This window comes from Zonotrichia albicollis, chromosome 19 (assembly GCF_047830755.1).
Source record: "Zonotrichia albicollis isolate bZonAlb1 chromosome 19, bZonAlb1.hap1, whole genome shotgun sequence".
NCBI classification, from domain to species: domain Eukaryota; kingdom Metazoa; phylum Chordata; class Aves; order Passeriformes; family Passerellidae; genus Zonotrichia; species Zonotrichia albicollis.
Genome location: NC_133837.1, coordinates 9,728,455 through 9,748,687, shown reverse-complemented (window position 1 = coordinate 9,748,687; position 20,233 = coordinate 9,728,455). Strand labels below are relative to the sequence as shown.

General features: G+C 45.5%; 2 protein-coding genes across 2 annotated transcripts in view; one reads left to right on the top strand and one right to left on the bottom strand.

The window, feature by feature from the left end:
- The first annotated feature begins 65 nt into the window (after positions 1-65).
- CRLF3 (cytokine receptor like factor 3) lies at positions 66-18,635 on the top strand. The gene is made up of 8 exons (XM_074555182.1): positions 66-429; positions 2,754-2,961; positions 4,769-4,856; positions 5,316-5,493; positions 6,499-6,721; positions 8,111-8,243; positions 11,223-11,335; positions 12,192-18,635. Exons 1-8 carry the CDS (start codon positions 226-228, stop codon positions 12,443-12,445), a joined length of 1,401 nt encoding a protein of 466 aa, XP_074411283.1. The 5' UTR covers positions 66-225; the 3' UTR covers positions 12,446-18,635.
- The window catches only part of SUZ12 (SUZ12 polycomb repressive complex 2 subunit), a 24,217-nt gene continuing 21,703 nt past the window's right edge, over positions 17,720-20,233 (bottom strand). Inside the window, exon 16 of the mRNA XM_074555175.1 lies at positions 17,720-20,116. Within this exon, the coding sequence (XP_074411276.1) occupies positions 19,771-20,116 (346 nt within the window). The 3' untranslated portion in view covers positions 17,720-19,770. The remainder of the gene's footprint in view (positions 20,117-20,233) is intronic.

Sequence of the window (20,233 nt, the reverse complement as noted above, 5' to 3'; positions counted from 1 at the left end):
GCGCTCGCCCCTCCCCTTCTCTGCTGAGGCCACGCCCCCTTCTGCCCCTTCTCCCGCCTTCGCCGCTGTCAGTCGGGTTTTCGCGCCTCGGCCGTGACGTCACGCAGCTAGTGCGTGCCCTGCCCGCCGCTGACGTCACGCATCGCTGACGTCACCAGCCGCCGGTCCGTGCCTCGGGGCCGCCTCCCGCGTCCGCCGCGCTTCCCGCCCCGCCCCGCCCCGCGGATGCGCGGCCCTTCCGGGGCCGAGGTCCTCCCGCCCCGCCCCGCCGCCGCCTCCTCGCTGCCGCCGCGGCTGCCCATGGAGGCCGCCGCCGAGGCCGAGGTGCGGCTCCTCTTGCAGGAGGCTCGGGAGAGCATCGAGGCGGCGCGGAGCTACCGGCGGGAGCTGCAGCAGCGGCTGCGGGGGCTGCACCAGGCGCGGGAGCAGGTGAGGAAATGGGACGGGACGGGACGGGACGGGACCGGGCTCTCCGGAGCTGCCCCTGGAGGAGCGGCCGGAGCCCTGGCCGGGCTCTCCCGGTGTTTGTTTGGTTCCTGTCCGCCAGGAGAGCCGGGATGGGGCTCAGGTGTGGGCAGGGTGGCGGAGGGGGAGCCCCGGGGAATATGAGCGCCCCGGGACCGGCGGGGGGGCCGGAGATGGAGCGTGTGGGAACGGCAGATGTGCGACGTGTCCGAGGAAAGGGACGCGAGCTGAAATCTCTGACTGAGCTGGGCTTCGTTGTTTGGGAGCAGAGGGAGCTTTCCCAGGCACTAATAAATATCTTGCAGAAATACGCTTCCAAAGTACCGGGGTGCTAGGTCTGATTTAATGGGGTGTGTTATGCTCATGTTCGCACGGGATGCCTGCCCTGGCCGGGATGCTCCGGGCTGCTGTCCCCATGCTCCGCAGGGCCCGGGTCACGTACCCGCGGGTCGGGCGGGAGCGCTCCGGCATTCCCGGGCAGCCGGTTTGGCTGGAGCCGGGCAGGGCTCCCGGGGGACCGTGAGCCACCCGCGGGAGATGCAGGGGCAGATAGGAGGGACACAGAGCCGCAGTGCCGGGCCGGCTCCTCTGCCCTGGCAGCTTCTCAGCACATTGCACGCTGGAAGTGATGCCTTACTGTCTTTGATTCAGCTCTGCGAGGGGTAAATAAAAACCCAAACAAAACCAAACTTAGGGAGTGTTTCCGTGGGGACCTGTTGGTTTTTCCGAAGTGGATCACGTTAGTGCAGAAACCTGCTGTGGATCTGCTGGGTGTCTGTCCTGCTTCCAGAGTGTGTGGGTGATCATTGGATATTTAATTAGGCAGCACTGGAACCACAGACTGCTTAAGAAAATGAATTGTTTGTGGCTGTCTTTCATCCAAACCTTGTCATCTCAGAGTGTTGCTGGGCAGTGAGAGGCAGCCCATGCGCCTTTGTGCAGTGAGTGTGTAGTTAGCTCACCTTTCCTTTTGCTCTTGGGGGCAATCCCCTGCTGTGTGCATGTTTCTGTTTTCTGTCTTTCCATCTTCTTGGTGTTTTGTGCGCATCCAAGAGTACCCCGTGTTCCCAAGGTGCTGAGTGTGCTACTCTGGGGTTTGTGTAGTGGCAGCTTTGTTATTTGAGGGCTGGTTGGCTGATGTGATGGGACTGCATCACTCACGTTGCTCCCTTTTCCTTTGGACCAATGGGATGTGATTTTCTGCAAACTTCACAGAGCTCTGTGTGTTCGGGGACTTGCATTTCCTCTTTTGCATGATGAGCAGTATCTAAATCTGTGGCTGAGCTGCTGAATTTGTATCTGCCTCTAATGGAGGTAAAATGCTTGGAGAAGTGAGTGTTCTGTCTTCCTTTGCCCCACCCCTTCACAAAGCTAAATACTTCCTTTTTTTCCTCAAGCATTGAACTTACAAGAAAAGGGAAACAGAGCTGTGTGGCAGCTGCAGACCTTCATGAGTATTTGGTGAAGAGGAAATTTATTTTACCTAACCAGAGAACTTCCTGTGTTGGTTGTCTGTACTTCTAAAGATCTAGAAATTACGTGTAAGGCTGTCAGTCTGCTGCAGCATTTCCTTGTGTGCGTGACTTAGAAAAGTGTTTCACAGGGAGATGTTTACTTCTGATTTTTGCATCTTTAGCTCTGGGATGTTCAAGTGTGTTTTCTTCCCCAAAAGCCAGATTCAGCAAGTTTGCAGACATTTTAATGAGCACTTGTAGAACCTTCTGTGGTCGGGTTCTTCCGGAATCAACAGACGTGCTGTTCACCCTGTCCGGTCACCAAGGGTTTGAACAAAATTGAAAAGAAAGCAGTTTTATGAGGATTTTTAAAATCCAGTGAAGTGATAGCACTTGGAAAAGTGTTCCTAGATAGTTTTCTGAAAGTCTGATAGGTTTTTGTTTGCAAGGAGGATTACCAGAGGATGGCAGAGTGTTTTTTAAATAGAATTACAGCAGTGGGGTTTTTTTGAGGGGCAGCAGGGAGGATTTGGAGCATTTGGATTTTTCTGACAAGAAAAATTCCTTGATTGAAGCACCCATAACCCACGTTGTATTTTGCTTAGCTAATATGCTCTTCCCCTCATCCAGGCTGGTTTCTTTGCCTCCCTTCCTGCTGTACATGTACTAAAAATGACTTCACTAATTTGTTAACTGCCAGAGGTGATTTTTTTAAAGCAGACTCCTCTTGCAGCTTTTCTCCAACAAGTGTGGGTGAGATGCTTCAGAAAAATAAAAGATGTGCATGCCCTTTGCCTTTATCCTGGATCCTTCTTTCCTGTTACCTGCACTCAGATCAAAGACAGTGCTACATCCACCAGAGATGTGCTTGAGCAGCATTTCAGCGATTTGAAGGGGACCCTGAAGAAGCTGCTGGACGAGCGGCTGACGTCGCTGCTGCAGGAGGTGGATGTCATCGAGCAGGAGAGCATCAAGCCCCTGGACGAGTGCCAGAAGCTGATCGAGCACGGGGTCAGCACGGCCGATGATCTGCTCCGGGAAGGTGAGGCACGACCCGGTGCTGTGTCTGAGCTCTGCCTTCCACTGTGCCTCTGTCAAAAGTCTGCATATTCCCATTATTATCACTGTGTTTGGCTCATTTTGGACTTGTCTCAAACTAAATGTTAAGAATTGGGTAGGTGTAGTGAAGAGCTGATCATTATTATCTCCTACAAATTTTTATTATCATCCTACAGTGATAATTATTATCTCCTACAAATCTGTATTTCAGCATTTCACTCCAATCCTGGGGTGTACATATCTCAGTGTAGCCTCTCCTGGAGGGCAGGAAGGCTAGGAAGTACCTATTTGAGAGTTATTTCACTGCCTCTCCAGGGTAGACAGAAAAGTATGTCAGGGTACTTTGGAATAAAATACATTGTGGGTACCGCTATAGCAAAGTGTCTGCTTTGGTGAAATAAATTATGTCTGTCTTGCTGAAATAGCTGAAATAAACACATTGTCCTGCTGAGTGTGATTATGTTATTGTTGGTGGGGAACTTGAGGAATCAAATGGCCATTGTGCAGGGAAAATTTCTCTAAAAAGTCTGAAGATGAGGCAGACAAAAATGGCCATGTGGAATATTATTGTAAGGGCCAGACTATACCCTGCTGATGCTAAATACCTCGGCAGAAAGGAATGTCACTCTTGCCTGTTTTCCCCAGGCTGGAGAACCTACTGGGAGCATGTCTGAGCCGTGAGTGTGTTGGCAGTTTCCTTGCATTGTTCTCATGTCTCAACTTTAACTTTCTTTCAGCATGAGCTCAGTTCTGGGAGCTGAGCTGTGTCCCAGGGGTGGGAAAGCTCCCAGTTCCTCCTCAGCCCTGAGTTTGTGCTGGCTGGGGAGCTCTGTGCCTCCTGCTCACAGGAGCAGTGACCGTGTTTAAGGATTAATTTGGGTTTTTTTCTACCACCACACTCTAGGACAGCTGGTGTTCACCTTGATTTTATTTTAAGTCTCAGGTTACTGACTCAGCGTGGTGGCAGAAGGTTTTTGTGTGAAATTCTGTTCTGATCTGATGAGGAGCTGGCTTGCTGCAGTTCCCATTCCCCTGGGTGCTCTGAGCATCACCAGGGCTGTGGGCAGGAGCAGCACAGGCTGCAGCTGAGGCACAGAGGAGTTAAACATCCATGGTTATTAAATCTCCTGCTGCCAATTATGACGTGTGCTTTCCTTCAGAGATTTGTAACGTGTGTAATCCTCCACTTGGAAAAGGACTGAGCTGGCTGAAGTTGTAAATTACCCTAAAGTCAGCAGACAGGAGACTGGAGCATATGTCTGTAAGATGAAGTGTGGGATGCTACTTTATATGGAAAGCTTAGGAAAATATTTGTATTTATTTCCACACTATTGCATGGATTAGATTATTTCATTCATTGTGACAATGATTGTGATTGTAGCAAACGCAACAATGATTGACATTATCTCTTGCTTTTAAGTGCCTGCTTTTTTATTTTCTGATCAGTGAATGTGATTTGCTTTTTTCTTCATTTAAAGCTAGTGGAGAAAGGGATTAATAATCCTGGTTTTTTTTGTCATCTGACCCCAGTTCTGCTTCTGTCTGAGACCCGAGGCAAATTATTACATCTGTTATGGGTGTGTCTACAGGTAGCTTTCAGAGCTTCAAAAGTTGCTAGATAGGCTTTATATTGTTACCTGTAATTGCATTTTCTAGCTAAGACTAGCAAAGGTGCTGAGAGTGCTTCACATTTAATTGGTTTTTCATGTCAGAACTGGTTATTCTTTGAAGCAAATAATGCCTTCTGTGGATCTTGTCTCATTAGAAATGTTTTTACTGTTTGGTTACAGGAGAGAGTGCAGTCGATGGAGATGTGGGACAACAGAATGAGAAACTTTGCAACTTTACAAAAAAAGCTTTACACATTCAGCTAGATAGGTAAGACACCAACATTCTGAGGTGGTCTGGGGCAGTGGCACATGTGTCCTTCTTTTCAGGGGATCTTTTCTCCTTTGAAGCAGAAGCTTTCTGCTCCGTTGCCTCAAAAGTTCATTTGAGGTGCTGCTGTCCTGCTTGTTTCACAGACACCCTTTGGGGCTGGCACTCACAGAATGGAGGGGATGTTCACCCTCCATGTGCTCTGTGGGAATAGAGGCTGTTTATTTGTGAAGGATGAAGGCACTCCCTGTAGAACAGCCTGTGTTTCAGAGTGTTTGCTGACAAACAGTCTGGTTAGGGCTGAAACACAATGTTTGCTGAGTCTTTTAAGTTTGGAGTGCACGTGCCAATTTCTGCAGCTGTTCTCTCTTTGCAAATCTGCACAGATTCAAGTGTATGGATGAAATTTGAATTTGTGGAAGCTGGCCTCTCGCATTACAGCAAACTTTCCTTTCTCAGCTTACCAGAAGTGCCTTCCTTGGTTGACGTGCCTTGTTTATCTGCCCAGCTGGATGACTGCCTCCTTACTATATTGAAAAATCAAATATTCAGGCATGGAACTGTGGCATCCCGCCCACCTGTGCAGCTGGAGGAGTTTGTGGAAAAGCCTGGAGGTATTTTAGTCCGATGGTGTAAGGTAGGTAAAATATCCTGTGTGAAATTCCTGTAGACTTGAGTTTTTTCTAAAAAAAACATACAATGCACTTTCTTCCACTGCTTTCCAAGGACTAGTCCACTTCAGTGTGGAGTTAAAAACTTAAGAAGAGGTTTTTATGGTGATGGTGTCATTTAAAGACAAGATGGTGTGTGGCTGGTGCTGGGTTTGTGTCTGCCTGTCTTGCTTTGCAGCCCCAGGAGGAGGCTGGACCTGCTCTGTTACACTTTTACCCCTAAACACCTTTGTGTTCCTAGGGAGATGCAGTGGGTAGAAAAAGAAAATATTATTATATTAGCTAGGCCAGTAGCCTTTCTCTTGAACACACAAAAACTATTTTTGAGTAAACCACTGTGGTCTGATGTGGTTTAGTTGTTGTTGGACAGCTCTGTGCTCCTTGGCAGCATCAAACAAACCTTTGTTGTTCTAGCAACAGCCACTCGCTGCTGGCCACCCTTCAGTGGTGAAGGATGTGCACTCAGATTGTTAAACCATAGGCACTTCTCTCAGGTGGGGCCTGATTTTCTGTGCTGTGCAGGAGTTCCCTGGATTTGGTTATGCCTGGGGGATAATGGAGGGGTTTTTTGAGGGGGTATGTGTGTGTAAATATCTTTTGACTCAGAGATATCAAAGAACTGGAAATCATTCCCTGGAACAGTTTATGAAGGACAGCACCAATTTTCCCTTGCTGTTAAAAACTGGCACAGAATTTCTTCTGCAAAGTTGTTTTCAGCTTTTGGCTGCAGGATCTTTTTATATCTCTGTTAGAATGAACAGCCTTCTGTTAAATGTTTCTTCTTTAGATATTTTCTAACTGTACTAAGATAATTCTGATACATCTGTTGGTTCAGACACTGATGTCACTTTCTGCAAGGCACATTTTCTGCTCTGAAGCACCTTGTGAGTGATCACCTCGGTGCTGTCCTGTGCCCCGCAGAGGGGAGGGAGAGCCAGAGGCCCCTGTGTGACTCGGGGCCGTTTCTGCAGGTGGATGAAGATTTCTCGGCGCAGGATTACCGGCTGCAGTTCCGCAAGAGCCCGGGCAGCCCCTTTGAGGACGTGTACGTGGGCTCGGAGCCCGAGTTCCTGGTGCTGCACATGGACCCCCACGTGGATTACCAGTTCCGCGTGTGCGCGCGCGGGGACGGGCGCCAGGAGTGGAGCCCCTGGAGCGTGGCCCAGACCGGCCGCACCACGCTGGTGCCCCACGGTACGTCCTGGGCTGTCCCTGTGTCCAACAGTACGTCCTGAGCTGTCCCTCTGTCCCACGGCACGTCCTGAGCTGTCCCTCTGTGCCACAGTGCGTCCTGGGCTGTCCCTCTGCCCCATGGTACGTGCTGGGCTGTCCCTCTGTCCCACGGTACGTCCTGGGCTGTCCGTCTGTCCCATGGTACGTCCTGAGCTGTCCCTGTGTCCCACGGTACGTCCTGGGCTGTCCCTCTGTCCCACGGTACATCCTGAGCTGTCCCTCTGTCCCTCTCTGCATTCCCGGCCTCCCTGGCCCAGGGACACTCAGTGAGCCTTTGCCAGGTGGCTTGCTGCTTCCTTAGCCTTAGAAAGCATGTCAGCCAGGAGAAAGCATTATTTTTTCTTCTCCCTCACCACAACATAAGGATTCTTGATGACTTACAGTGTTGGGGAAAATGAAACAGGAAAGCCTTATAAATATCATTGTCTGGCAAAAGATTTTGAGAATATAGAAACTATAAGCGAGATTGAAATGAAAGCAAGCTTTGAGATCCCTCAGTTACTGAACAACTGGAAAACAATGGTGTGGCTGGCTGAAGGTGATCCCGTTTTGATGGAACAACACCCTCTGCTTGCAGACAGGCCCAAGGGTCAGAGCAGACCCTACAGCTTGGCAGAAGGGCCCAAAGAGGAGATTTTAGGGTTTAAAATGTAACACAGTATGGTAATGTAATGATTCTTATAGGCTGCATGTAAATGCTGTAGGATTTGCATCTTGTACTAGGTTGGTTAGTGAGAATCAGAATATTCAACACAGAAGATGATTTATTGTATTGTAATGGAAACCTCACTCTCTCACCCTTTTACTCTCTCACCCTCTCATCCTCTCTGCCCCTCTCTTCTCTCAGCCTGCTCTGAGCTGTGGCTGCAGCTCCAGCAGGGCCCTGCACCCATCCTTTATCCTTTGCAATAAACCCCAAGTTCCAGCCCTGGCTGCAGAGATCTCTCATCTCTGTCCATCCCCACCGTCCTACCCCTGACGTTCCTACACTACAGCTCATAACAGGCTCTTATCTTGGAGAGAGGAAAATTTAAATTTTCTCTTTACTTACAAATTCCTAAGTGCAGTGGGTAATGAAGGCTTTCCTTTTCTTACAATAAGACTTGGCAGGGATTGCAGCAAAGAGTGAACTGCTGGTGAACTCTGAGCTGGAAAATACTTTTTGTAATTGCAATTTGTTTGAAAAACAAATCTCTCCATAAGAAAAAGGCAAAACCAGCCCCTGCTTTTAACATAGCTTAAGCTGCATGAGGTGGACTGAGTAGGCATTGGGACTGGCTTGATTTGGCACAGACAGGACCAAGTTGAGGTTCACAATTTTCTTGCTTTTTTTGTTTGTTTTCTTTGAAGAATGGACAGCTGGTCTGGAGGGTTACAGCTTGAGCAGCCGAAGAAACATAGCGCTCCGGAATGATTCTCAGTCCTGTGGTGTGCTCTACTCCAAAGCTCCCACCTATTTCTGTGGGCAGACTTTAACATTCAGGCAAGTCCTTTTGGGTGGCTGGTGCATCCCCTGGGAGCTGTCACATCTGAGTTGTGTGTGAGCCTGAGGCACGTTTGAGTTGTAAATCAGCTCAGCTCCAGTCCAGGTAGTGCCTCTGTGTGACATCTGACCTTCCTTTAGTTCTGCTTCCTGGCTTTGTAGGAAAACACCTGATGTTTTTGTAGGACCTGCACTTATATAAAAGTGAGTGAACTCCTGAGGGATGGTAAAATATAGCTCATGCTGAGCAGATCTGTGGAATGTTGAACTTCCTGATGTTTTGTAGCAGCTGTTACTGGCTGAAGTCAGTGGAGCTTTGCCTCCAGCTCCTTTTAACCTTGGGTCAGGGGTGCTTTCCTTCCCAGACTAATCACTGGCTCTGAAGCCTTTGACATGAAAACACTGATGTGCTGTTGGGATGACAGTCTGGCAGCAATGCCTCTGACATGTGAGATAATTAGTGCTGGTCAGACAACTGCTTGAAACTGGCACTAGAAGATCCAGAGTGGAGAAGCGATCTTCTGAATTTCAAGCTTTCCATCTGACACAGAACATGATTAAAAACCTTGGCAGCTTTGCTGCCTGTCATCCTATCCCTGAGATGATGCTGTTTAACAGAGTATGAGGAATGTCCTTGTGGATATGTCAGTTGTGATTACAGACCTCAGAGACTCTGAAGCTTTGTTTAATCTTTTCCCTGGTTAAATAAAACTACTGCTGTACAGCAGGCAGCCCCCTCAGGCAATTGAAAAGGGCTGTTCATGCTACTTTCATGACTTATTCCATGGTGTTTCATTTATCCCTTCCTGATAATGGATTATGTTAACTTTAGATGGTTGTAGTGTGAGGATGTATTCAGTTGCCCTGTCTGAGCTGGATAAAAAGATCTAAAGCTTTCATTTGAAATCTGTTGCTAGATTTAACTTCTCTTGGCTCAGCAATGCCTGTGAAATTAAAGGCAGAACCTTGAGGTTTCCCTTGGTTCTCTCTCAGTCCAGTGCTTTTTATCTTTTTTATTGGTAGCATATGAAAATGTTTTGCTTCACATTTTGGTTATGGACTTCTCTCCAAGTCCATAACCATCCTGATTGTTTCAGGATGGCAGAGCTGAAACAAACACGTGTCCACAAGAGCTATCGTGACACGAATCTTGAGATTGGAGACCTCAAAAATTGGTTTTGTTCTTCTTCCAAGGTCCAAGAGTAGCTTCTTGTTTGGAAGTGTGAGAGGTTTTCTTGGGCTGGGAGATGCAGTACTTGGTGCTTGACTTTCTCCAGCTGTTGGAACACAAGTTGTTATTCTCGAGCAGCTCTGTGTTGTCTGTGTTCAGCACCCAGGCACAGCTTGTCAGTGAGCAGTGAAGTTGTGATAAACACAGTGCTCTGTGTCTACATTTAAAGATAAACTGTGGCAGTTGTCCTGAGGTGAAACATTTGGCCAAGCTGTAGGAAAACATCTCTGCTTTAGGTCAAGTCTCCTCCTGTTGCCTTGCAGCCTCCAGGGAGCTGCCCTGGGAAGGGAACATCTCTCCACAGTGAGATCTCCTTCATCTCCCCAAAGCTTCCTTTGCTGAGGGCAGGCACACAGTGATCTGGGCTCACCCTGCAGATGCCCTGTGCTGCTCACACTCTGTCAGGAGCCCAGCACAGCTCTGCTGATGGCTGAGGCTGAGGCAGTGCCTGTGGTGCCCATGGATGGACCATGGATGGATCTCTCTGTGCTCTGGGGCAAATGGAAACTGGGGGGATTCACCAGGCCCAGTGTCTGGGCTGCAGGGACAGGGACAAGGTTTTGCTGTGCAGCATTTTTGTTGTGCACCAAAATGAATTTGAAATCTCCTTTAGGGTTGCTTTGGGAAAAGATGGTGGATCCCTTCCAAAGTAAAAGCTTCTTGGAGATTCAAGTAATTGTTTTTCCTTTGCTTTACAGCACAGGGCTATTGCTCTTAGTGCCATTCTCAGGGGACTGAAAACCTAATGGAGTGCAAAAGTAAAACATGGTTCCAATTTTATCTTTGCCTCTAAAGATTTAACCCATTGTGTGCCAGTCCACTGTCCCCTTTAATTGCTGTTTCTTGAAAGTTTTGCTGAAGTTTTCCTTTGTTTGCCAACAACCAAAGACCAGTCTGTTCTTTCTCTCAAGCTGCAATGAAAATAACAACTGCTTTACTTTCTAGAAAAGACCTGAGACACTCAGGCTCTCTGTAAAGCAGGATTTAGCACCTTTGAGAGGTGGCAGTACAAGAGAAGGGACTCAAGTCCAGAACAGCCCTTCAGTGTATGAGCTGTGCAGCCTCACTCCTCTGCTGGGGCCCACAGGGAACTGAATCCCTGGTCATTTGCACAACTTGTTTGCATTTTCTTCAGAGATTCTTTCCCCAGACTAAAACTCTAAATACAACTGAGCAGAGGCCAGACATGTAAATGCTCCTCTAGGCATTGCTGGGTTTGCACCAGGCTGATTTATTACAAAAGCCCAAACCAAATACACCCCCAAAGCAACACCCCATCCTCATCCCATTACAGCAGAATATACCAGGGTCCAAAAAACCTATTTCAGTCATGCTTATTAGATCCCTGCTGAAGCTACAGCTGTCTTGCCATTATACATGATGCTGACCAGTAGTGTGGTATAGCTAGCTGATGGTCCAGCTGAGCATACTGTATGCTTCAGACAACTGGAAATCATTTTGAAAGGTCATTTCTAAGCTGTGACAGTGGAGAATTTATTAAATAGCACTAGAAGTTTGCAGGAAGCAAAGATTTGCTTCATATTTTGTACAGATTAATAGAGTATTGCTCAGTGGAGCTCTTGGGAAAGCTGGTGGGAATTTTGTCATTCACCAGGGATCTCCCCAAAAGTTTGTGTGAAATGTTGAGAGCCCTGGAGCACAGTACAGGGGTCTGGAGTGACTGTCTGGATTTCATGGTATGTTTTGATTTAAAGCTTCAGGTTTGGATTTAACCTTTTGTTTGTTAGGATTGAGACCGTGGGGCAGCCGGACCGGCGGGACAGCCTGGGCGTGTGCGCGGAGCAGCGCAACGGCGACGAGTCCCTGCAGCGGGACCAGGCCGTGTGCGTCAGCACCAACGGTGAGTCTGGGCCACAGAGCCACACTAACACCTGCTGCGAGGAGAATTTAAAGATCAGAGAGTCCAACCCAGCCCCAACACCTCGACTAAACCCTGGCACCCAGTGCCACATCCAGTCCCCTTTTAAACACGCCCAGGGGTGGTGACTCCACCACCTCCCTGGGCAGACCGTTCCAGAACTTTATCACCCTTTCTGTAAAAAACTTAGGATTTCCTAATATCTAACCCATATTTCCCTTGGCACAGCTTGAGACTGTGACCTCTGGTTCTGTCAGTGCTGCCTGGAGAAAGAGCCCAGCCCCAGCTGAGCACAGGCACCTTTCAGGAGCTGCGAGAGTGATAAGGTCTCCCCTGAGTCTCCTTTTTCTCCAGGCTGAACACCCCCAGCTCCCTCAGTTGTTCCTCACAGGGTTTTTGTGTTCCCAGCCCCTCTCCAGCTTCATTGCCCTCCTCTGGATGTGTTTGAGCATCTCAACATCCTCCCCAAACTGAGGGGCCAGAGCTGGGCACAGCACTCGTGGTGTGCCCTCACCAGTGCCCAGTATAAGGGAAGGATGATTTCCCTGCTCCTGCTGGCCACATTATTCCTGATCCAGGGAGAAATTTTCCTTCCCAAAACCCACAGCCCTGGCTCTTTAGATCCCTACATGACACATGAGCAACTTTCATGTATGTGCTGCTTGTGCAGTTAAAAATCCTTGGTGAGATCACAGATCTATTCCTGCTAGCAGTTATTGCAGCCTGGTCCATGTGGCAAGACAAATGTAGCAGGGTTACTTCCCTATTTGCCTGCAAAAAATAGAGAGATGTATGTACAGAAAATGAGAAATATTGTTAGATCTGCTGACTGTTTCAGGGGCAGTATTTGTAAATGGAAAAGAGATGACAAATCAGCTGCCTGCTGTTACTTCTGGCTCCACTGTGACATTTGACATGGAAGTTGTGCAGTTTGGACCCTGCAGCAACGAGGGAGGAAACTTCAAGCTTCGAGTAACCATCAGCTCTAACAACAGAGAAGTGGTCTTTGACTGGGTACTTGATCAGTGCTGTGGCTCTTTGTATTTTGGATGTTCATTTTCATACCCTGGCTGGAAGGTTTTGGTCTTTTAGCAGTGAGTAAAGGGATTTTTTTGTTCTTGCTGTAAAGTTAATAGCTGAATTTCCAGCTGTTTGACAACAATCTGGTAACAAACCCCTGTCTTTATAGTACTTGAACTCCACTATATTGTACTTCATACTGGATTCATTTAAACAATAATTGTGAAACATTGGATTTGTTACTCCAGAAAAGCTAGAAACAAGCATTTGTAGGCAAATTAATTTAAGCAGTCCATCATACCTTTCCCTTTTTTCCTCTAGACTTGATTTTTGTCAGTATTTCATTGTACTCGTCTCAGGGTACGCGCGTTGTGTAGAATTAACTTTGCTTAAAGCTGCTGCTCTGTGAAATGAGTGTTTTAGGGGTGGTAATGGACCAAAGTTGTATTTCTGCCACTCAGAGCACAGTATTTAGAGCAGTGAGGTCCTGCTGTGCTTCCTTGTGCAGATGCTGCCTTAGGGGTCTGTGTGGGCAGCGGGGCTGCCTGCAGCAGCTGCCTCCTCATGCACGGTACTGTTATCCCTCTGCAGCAGGGAGCTCTGAGCCAGCCTGGGCTCGCAGGGAGCCAGCCTGCTCCTGTCTCACCTAAGTGCCTTATTTCCATGCTTCTTGAGCTGTTTTCTGTGTTGTCACTTGGAATGTGTTTTCTGTAGTAGCTGCATGGTGATGCTGACGTTGGCCATGCACGGCTGCCTCAAGCAGACCAAGGCAGAGCAGGATGTGATCCTGAGCCTCCCTGAATGTCTGCCCTGTTACAATTCACACCGAGCCTGTGTCTGAGCAAGTCTCGGTGATTTGGTACCTGAGCTCACCCTGTGGATTGGCAGCTGTGATTCCTCAGAGCCCTTCTAACACTCAGAGACAACCTTCTCTTACTGTGTGCCAGCACAGGTGATGTTGTGATGTGCAGGATTCCTGGCAATCCCAAGTTCTGCCTGGGGACACTGGACTGCATAGGCTCAGTGTCCAAGAGAACCTGTTCAGTGCAGGTACATGGCCCAAGCCCTGCAGCCTGACTGCAGCTGCTGCTGCTCCACCTGCAGGGAGGGAGATGGGCTTTGGGTGGGCTTCAGGCAGGCCCTGCCTGCACAGATTTAACCTGGGGCAGTCAGGATTGAAGAGATGGTGGTAATTAAGGTGTCTCCTCCATGGAGTAAGATGGGATAAATAATAGTGTGAATTAAATTACTTGGAATTCAGAAGTTATGTAAAGTTACACATTTTTCCTCTAAGGAGCAACTAAGATGGATAGGCTCAGTCTCAAAGAGAGCCTATTCCTGGTCAAAAGATTGCAATGCTACTGGATTTAAGGAATATTTAAAAGTAACATTCACTGATGGGCTTACCTCAAGTTCAATTAAAATTAAATATATTTTATCATGTTAGAGTAGCACTATTTTTATAAAGCCTAGACAATCATACTGCCTTTCCTTCAGTGGCAATGTGCTACATTAGCCCTCTATGCTACTATAATAAGCTTAAAGCTTAAAGGCTTATTTTACAATTAATTAACATTGCCCATACTCACACTGTCAGTACAAAAATATCAGCCACCCTGCCTGAATTTTCCCCAAGAAGCTGTAGCAGGGGTACAAGAATTTCAGACAAGGAGAATGGCTTTTGGTATTTATACCATTTACAGGAGAAAAAAACGTGTGCATTTAGATGAGTGCAAAGAACCTGCACAAGGCAGAGTTGGGGTGGAATGGGCAGGAAGACAATGAAGTGAGGAAGACTGAGCTGCTGCAGGTCAGATCATCCACTGTTAGCCACAGAGGGCCTGCAGAACTCCTGGCTTTTCTAGCTTCACTAGTTCAGTGTTACAGAAAAAGAGAATACTGGCATATCCTGTGTTTTCAATGTTCAATTCTCCTGTGAAGAGTGTTTTCAGTACCTTTACATAAAGGTTCAGTAGTTGAAAGTGTCAGTCCTGCTCAGAGGGCTGGACAGGCACTCCAGACAGCAGCTGACTTAGATCTTGCTCCATGTAGTAGTGCTGGCAGTTCTACTTACACACTTCAGGTATCAGGTACTAGTTGTAACTTAGTACTTCTACCATATGGAAAGTAAAATTGTGAATATCCACACTCCTGAGGTACCAATGGGTCAGGTACCTTTTCATCTGCTCTTGGAGGGGCTGCTCAGACTATAGATTCTTCAGGATATTTACTTACATATTAGAAAATAAAGCTTAAACTTTGAATTCAGGTACTTCCAGAGGTGGCAATGCCGTGTCAGGTTGTTCAGAATATTCATAAAAGCAGCTGAAGATGACTGTGAAGGGCCCTGAGAGGCCCCTACTGCTGCCTGGAGAGCTGGGGAGGGCATGAGAAGTTTTTCTGCCTTCAGGCTTTAGCTGTGTGTTGAACGAAGGCAGTTTGCCAATGGTTCTTTTGTTATTGTGGTGGTTTTGTTTTTTATTTGAACTTGGCACAAGCCTCGCTGTCCAAATTGCCAATGAGGTACTTTCAGCCACCTCTTGGAGCTGCACCTTGTGAACAGAGGAGGAGTGAAGAGTCTCAGGGCAAGAGACCCGAGCACCAAAGGAACAAAGGATGCAAGGAGGCGGAAGAGGCTTGAACTAAAAGGTGAAAATTCTGTTCTTCCGCAGCAGAGGTCAGCTGGATGGAAAACTTGACACTTCCTTTACAATTTGCACCTCTAGCTCTTGGAGCCCTGCAAGCAACAAAGTGTTAATGGCTTATGAAACCCAATCCTGAAAGTTGTTTTCCTAAGCTAGTACATTAACTTACCTCAACTAAGATTTATGTGTCAAGAGAAATTTGAATTTTTTTAAATAAAAGTTTTATCCCTCAACTGTGTATGGTCTAGAAAATTATTTATTGAGGCATAAAGCTGAGCACCACAGCATTCTAACAAGATAAGAATATGTCTTCTAGAGCATTGCAGCCATCTTTAAGGGCTTCTACTCATTTGTTTAATCTTCTGTCCCTCAGAAGTCCCAATTTATTTGCACATTTCCCACCTATGCACTTACCTTTATGTCCCTATTTTAACTGACATCTCTGTAAAAAATATTCTTCCCTTTTAATACAATTTGTTACAGCATCTGAGCTGCCTCCCTCAATATTCCATGCCAGCTGATTTGTCTCTGTCTCCATTTTACTGTTCCCATCTCTTACTGGTGCATTCTGTGGTGCAACTCTTACACATCTGTAGTTTTTGGCCAGCAGCAGAGAGATTTAATCACCTTCAAATAAAGTCCCTGTTGGACTAACACAAAGCTTTACTTCATTCCCTTAGTTCTGCTTTACCTGGACCCTGTTTCAGTTCTTTGGTCTCTTTTAAAGGAAAAACAGCTTGTGAAACCAGTAAGTGAAGTTGCTGACTTGGCAGCTTTCTCTCATAAATATTCCATTCACATCAGCTTTCTTCATGACGAGATGCCAAGTGTTTCTCCTCCAGAGCTGCAGCTTCACCCTCAAATTGAACAGCATGAAAACTGCAGGTCAGAGCCAGGGATGGACTTACCTACTCCAAAGCCTTTGTTTTCTTGGATGTGAAACCACAGTCAGATTTGTAACAGGGAACAGCTCCACTTGCTGATGATGGCACCAGACTTCTGTGAATTAAAAAATATTTAACTTGGAACAACACTGTCAAATTGCCCTCACAGAATGTCTCCTGTATTCCCAGAGGTTTAAACAAAATTTCTGGTTTGGGGGACTGTAAGGATTGGGAGTTTTGTTTTGATGATCAGATAAAAGGCTTTAGTTGATTATAGAGATCTCTGTTGTGGGCAGAGTGTGTCCCATTATTAGACCAGTGTGTTGCATACCTCGATGTGGCAGAAGCAGTGTCCTCAATAAGGGCATTACAGCACCCCATTTTAAAAATGTCGCGCTTTACTTCACTCTTTGCGACAGTCGTGCCTTACGTCACTCTTTACGACAGCAGCGCTTTATGGCCCCTTTTACAACAGTCGCACTTTACGGCCGGTTTTGCGACAGTCGCTCTTTACGACACCTTTTACGACAGTCGCGATTTACGGCAGTTTTACGACAGTTGCGCTTTACGGCACATTTTACGACACTTTACGACAGTCGCGCTTTACGGCACATTTTACGACAGTCGCGCTTTACGGCCGGTTTTACGACAGCGACACTTTACAACAGTCGCGCTTTACGGCTCATTTTATGACAGCAGCGCTTTACGGCCCCTTTTACGACACTTTATGACAGTCGCGCTTTACGGCACTTTTACGACACTTTACGACAGTCGCGCTTTACGGCACCTTTTACGACAGTCGCGATTTACAGCACCTTTTACTTGGAACAACACTGTCAAAATTGCCCTCACAGAATGCCTCCTGTATTCCCAGAGGTAAAACTAAATGTCTGGTCTGGGAGATTGTAAGGATTGGGAGTTTTGTTTTCTTGATCTGATAAATGATCAGAACACTTCAAATCATGGGAACTGCTTCATTCCAGCAAGTTTTTACCCCGCCCCTAAAATTCAAGGTCTACATTCAAGACACACTCCAAGCAATGTACACTGAAGGTTAAGAATTTATCTAGCACTTTTGAATATAGTGTTTAATGCACTGAATTAAAAATTCAAATCATACTAGGTTCCAGGCTGGGGCTCACAAACATGTTGTGATCACCAAGTACCAAACATCATTAAAACCTGCCAGGAGCACACTGAAGATCAGGAGAACCCAGACAATGTGAGAGACAAGAACACACTGCAGAGCCCAGCTGGCACAACCTGCATTTCAGGATCTGAGTCCTAACATGCAACAAGGTTTCCAGTGTGTGCCATTCCACAGTCAGTTCCTGACTTGTCCCACAGTACCTGGAGCATCCATCGTCTGCAGTCCCAGAGAAATGGGATTTAAACTGATACTTATTTAAACTTTACTCCATTTAAGCCAAATACTCTGTAAAATTTCTGAAAAATTAACCACTTGCATGTAAAAACTACACAAATCTTCATTCTGTAACTGACAACACAAATAATGTTTCATTTGCACTCTAAAAATTACATTTCTGTACAGTAAAGCACAACTTAAACCCTTCTCAGGTATTCAAGTCCTACCCAAGAAAGGAGAATGAAAGTTATTATAATCTGGCTAAAGCCGTGGGGATTTATGGAGATACCTTAAATAGAGCTGTAACAATTTGACAAAGGAGAGCACATCCAAATTTTGAGCCATGCAGAAGGGAGTTCCCAGAGGTGCTGCTTGAGGTGTCTGCACATGGAATGACTGGACACCCATCATGGCAGATTTTGTATTACTGAACTTCTTGTACAAAAGCTGATTTCAAATAAAACATTTAATGAAAAACAATGGTTCATTTAAACAGCTGAACTTGTTTTGAGGGTTTTTTGGGGGGGTTGGGTATCTTTGTTTTTACATCTACTGTACCGTTCAAATTCTTTTTAATCAGCTTACATGGCATCTCCAAAGGTACAAATAGAAAATGCATCTTTATAAATAGAAAACAAGGGGATTTTTTCAGCTTTTATTATAAATTGACATGACATACAAAGTTTACTGAACAGAAGTAATTTCATTACTATTTTTGGGGGGATCACCAACTTTTTGTGCAAACAATGCTAGCCTTCTTTTAAGCATTAAGAGCATAACTGCTTAAGAAATGACATAAGCAATAATTCTAGAACTACATCTCCCCTAAAATAATCTATTTTTTTACATATGTGCACAGCTTTAGCAAATTAAAGCCAGAGAGAAATGCATGATGTACTATCCAGAGGCATAATTAGAGTTTGCTAAAACTCAAGAGAGCTGGCAGTTCAAGGAGTTTGTAATGAAAAGCTGCAGTTTCCCTCTTTCCTATTTTGTACACAAAATCAGTGACTAAGAACTTAATACTGGATGACAAATCACATCCACACCATTAGTTAAATAGTCTCACAGTTAAACACATCTTAAGGACCATCAAAATCAGTATTTACATTTTATAAATTTCTGAAGACACCATTAGAAAGCTTATATACCCCTTCAACAAATAGGGAACTGCATTTCATGGTGATGGAATGAAATAAAAAACAAAAAAAACCTGTATTTACAGCAGCATTGTTCCTTTATAAATAAAGAATATGAAAAATGAAATATTTTAAGGATAATAAAAAATTGAGGTGATGTCACTCAACCACAGTGCTTGCTGGAATAAAACCCTTCGGTGCTGATACTGTACCAGTAGTGAAACCACTTTCCATTGGAAAAAATCTGTAAACGTATGCATAAAATGTGTTAACAGCAGTGCAAAACTGCTCAAATATAGTTTAGTCAGCATCTTAGTATCTGTATTGAATACAATACATCACAGAATACTTACATAAGAAGTGCAACACATTTTCTGGTCCAATTTTACAGTGCATTTTTCCCTCAAGAGTGGCATCTCGAAAGCCAAAGCTAAAGCCAGGGCCTGGCCTTGCAGTCTGTGCTGAGGCGAGAGCTTTGCTGGCGGGGCAGCGCCTGCAGACGGACACGAGGCTCCAGCCTTAGCATGGCACCCAGGGTGGGCGACCCCAGGCACAGGGGGCTGCACCCAAACCCTCTCTGTAGCTGTGTAGATGTGTAATAAAAATAGAAAGGAGCTAAATGTTCAAGTTTAAAATGGTACACTGGGCGATCAATACATCAGAATTATCCACGAAACCCAAACTGCTGGTTAAACCTCAAAAAGCCAAGGTGGTACTTCACTGTGTCTGGAACGTGAAAAGCCAAGATCTTTCCAAACAGGCACGAGACAAAGGAAGTGCTAAGTTTGCCAACTCTGCTAATTTTTAGTGTAAAAAAAATTGATTGGTATTTTATGATCAATTGATAAATGATTTCAAATACAAGGATCAAGGTTAAACTGCAAATAGTCAGACGTTATTTTCACAAAAAGCTAACTGGAGAATTTCTAAATAAGAAAAGCAGAAACTGTATCCCAATCCCCTTTCCCTAATGTTTCACAAATTCATGGTAGGAAAAACAGCCAGATACAGATGCAAAAACCTTAATATAAAAAACAGTTTTACATATACTTAAATTATGTAAATTCCATAAAGTTCTTAAGACACTAATTACTAAAATTACAAAAAGATTTTTATATTGCTCTTCATGCTCAAACTCTTAGAATATTGTCATTACATCACCAAAACCAATATACATGTAGTACTTGCATAAGTAACTGAATAAAAACCCTGTTTAAACAATATCCTTGTTGAAATCATTTATTTCCATCCAGCAGTGCCTGTTTGGAATCTCTGTATTTCTGTGTGTAATTCTTTATAGAGCTCATGCACCCTAGAATGTCACTTCAATGCTTGTCCGTTGAATGACAATTGACTTTTGACTTCAGAGCTTCTGCTTCTTGCTCTGTTTCGTGACACCTGAGATGCTTTCCACCTCTGAAATCCTCTCTCTCATGGTATTTTCACTGTATCCATTTGCTGTCCCACTTTGTTCCTCGGAAGATTCCTCGTCCGTCGGGGACGCCGATTCTCCTTTCTCCAACTTCTGCTGCATCTCTCGGAGCCTGGCCACAGCTTTGTCTATGGACATGATGCTGATGAGGTTAAAGTCATGCATGCTGACCAGGTGGAGCATAAAGTTTCGACACAAGTTCTTCTTAATGATTTTTTGTCCATAATTTTCAACAAATAGCATACAGGCATGATTCATTTGATTGTCAGCAATAAACCTGTCAAATAAGAAAGCCATCATTATGCAAGCAGAATGCTTTCAAAAACAAAAAGATACTCTACAACATGATTTATCAATACAACTGCAGAGAGCAGCTATTACACAGTCCAATATT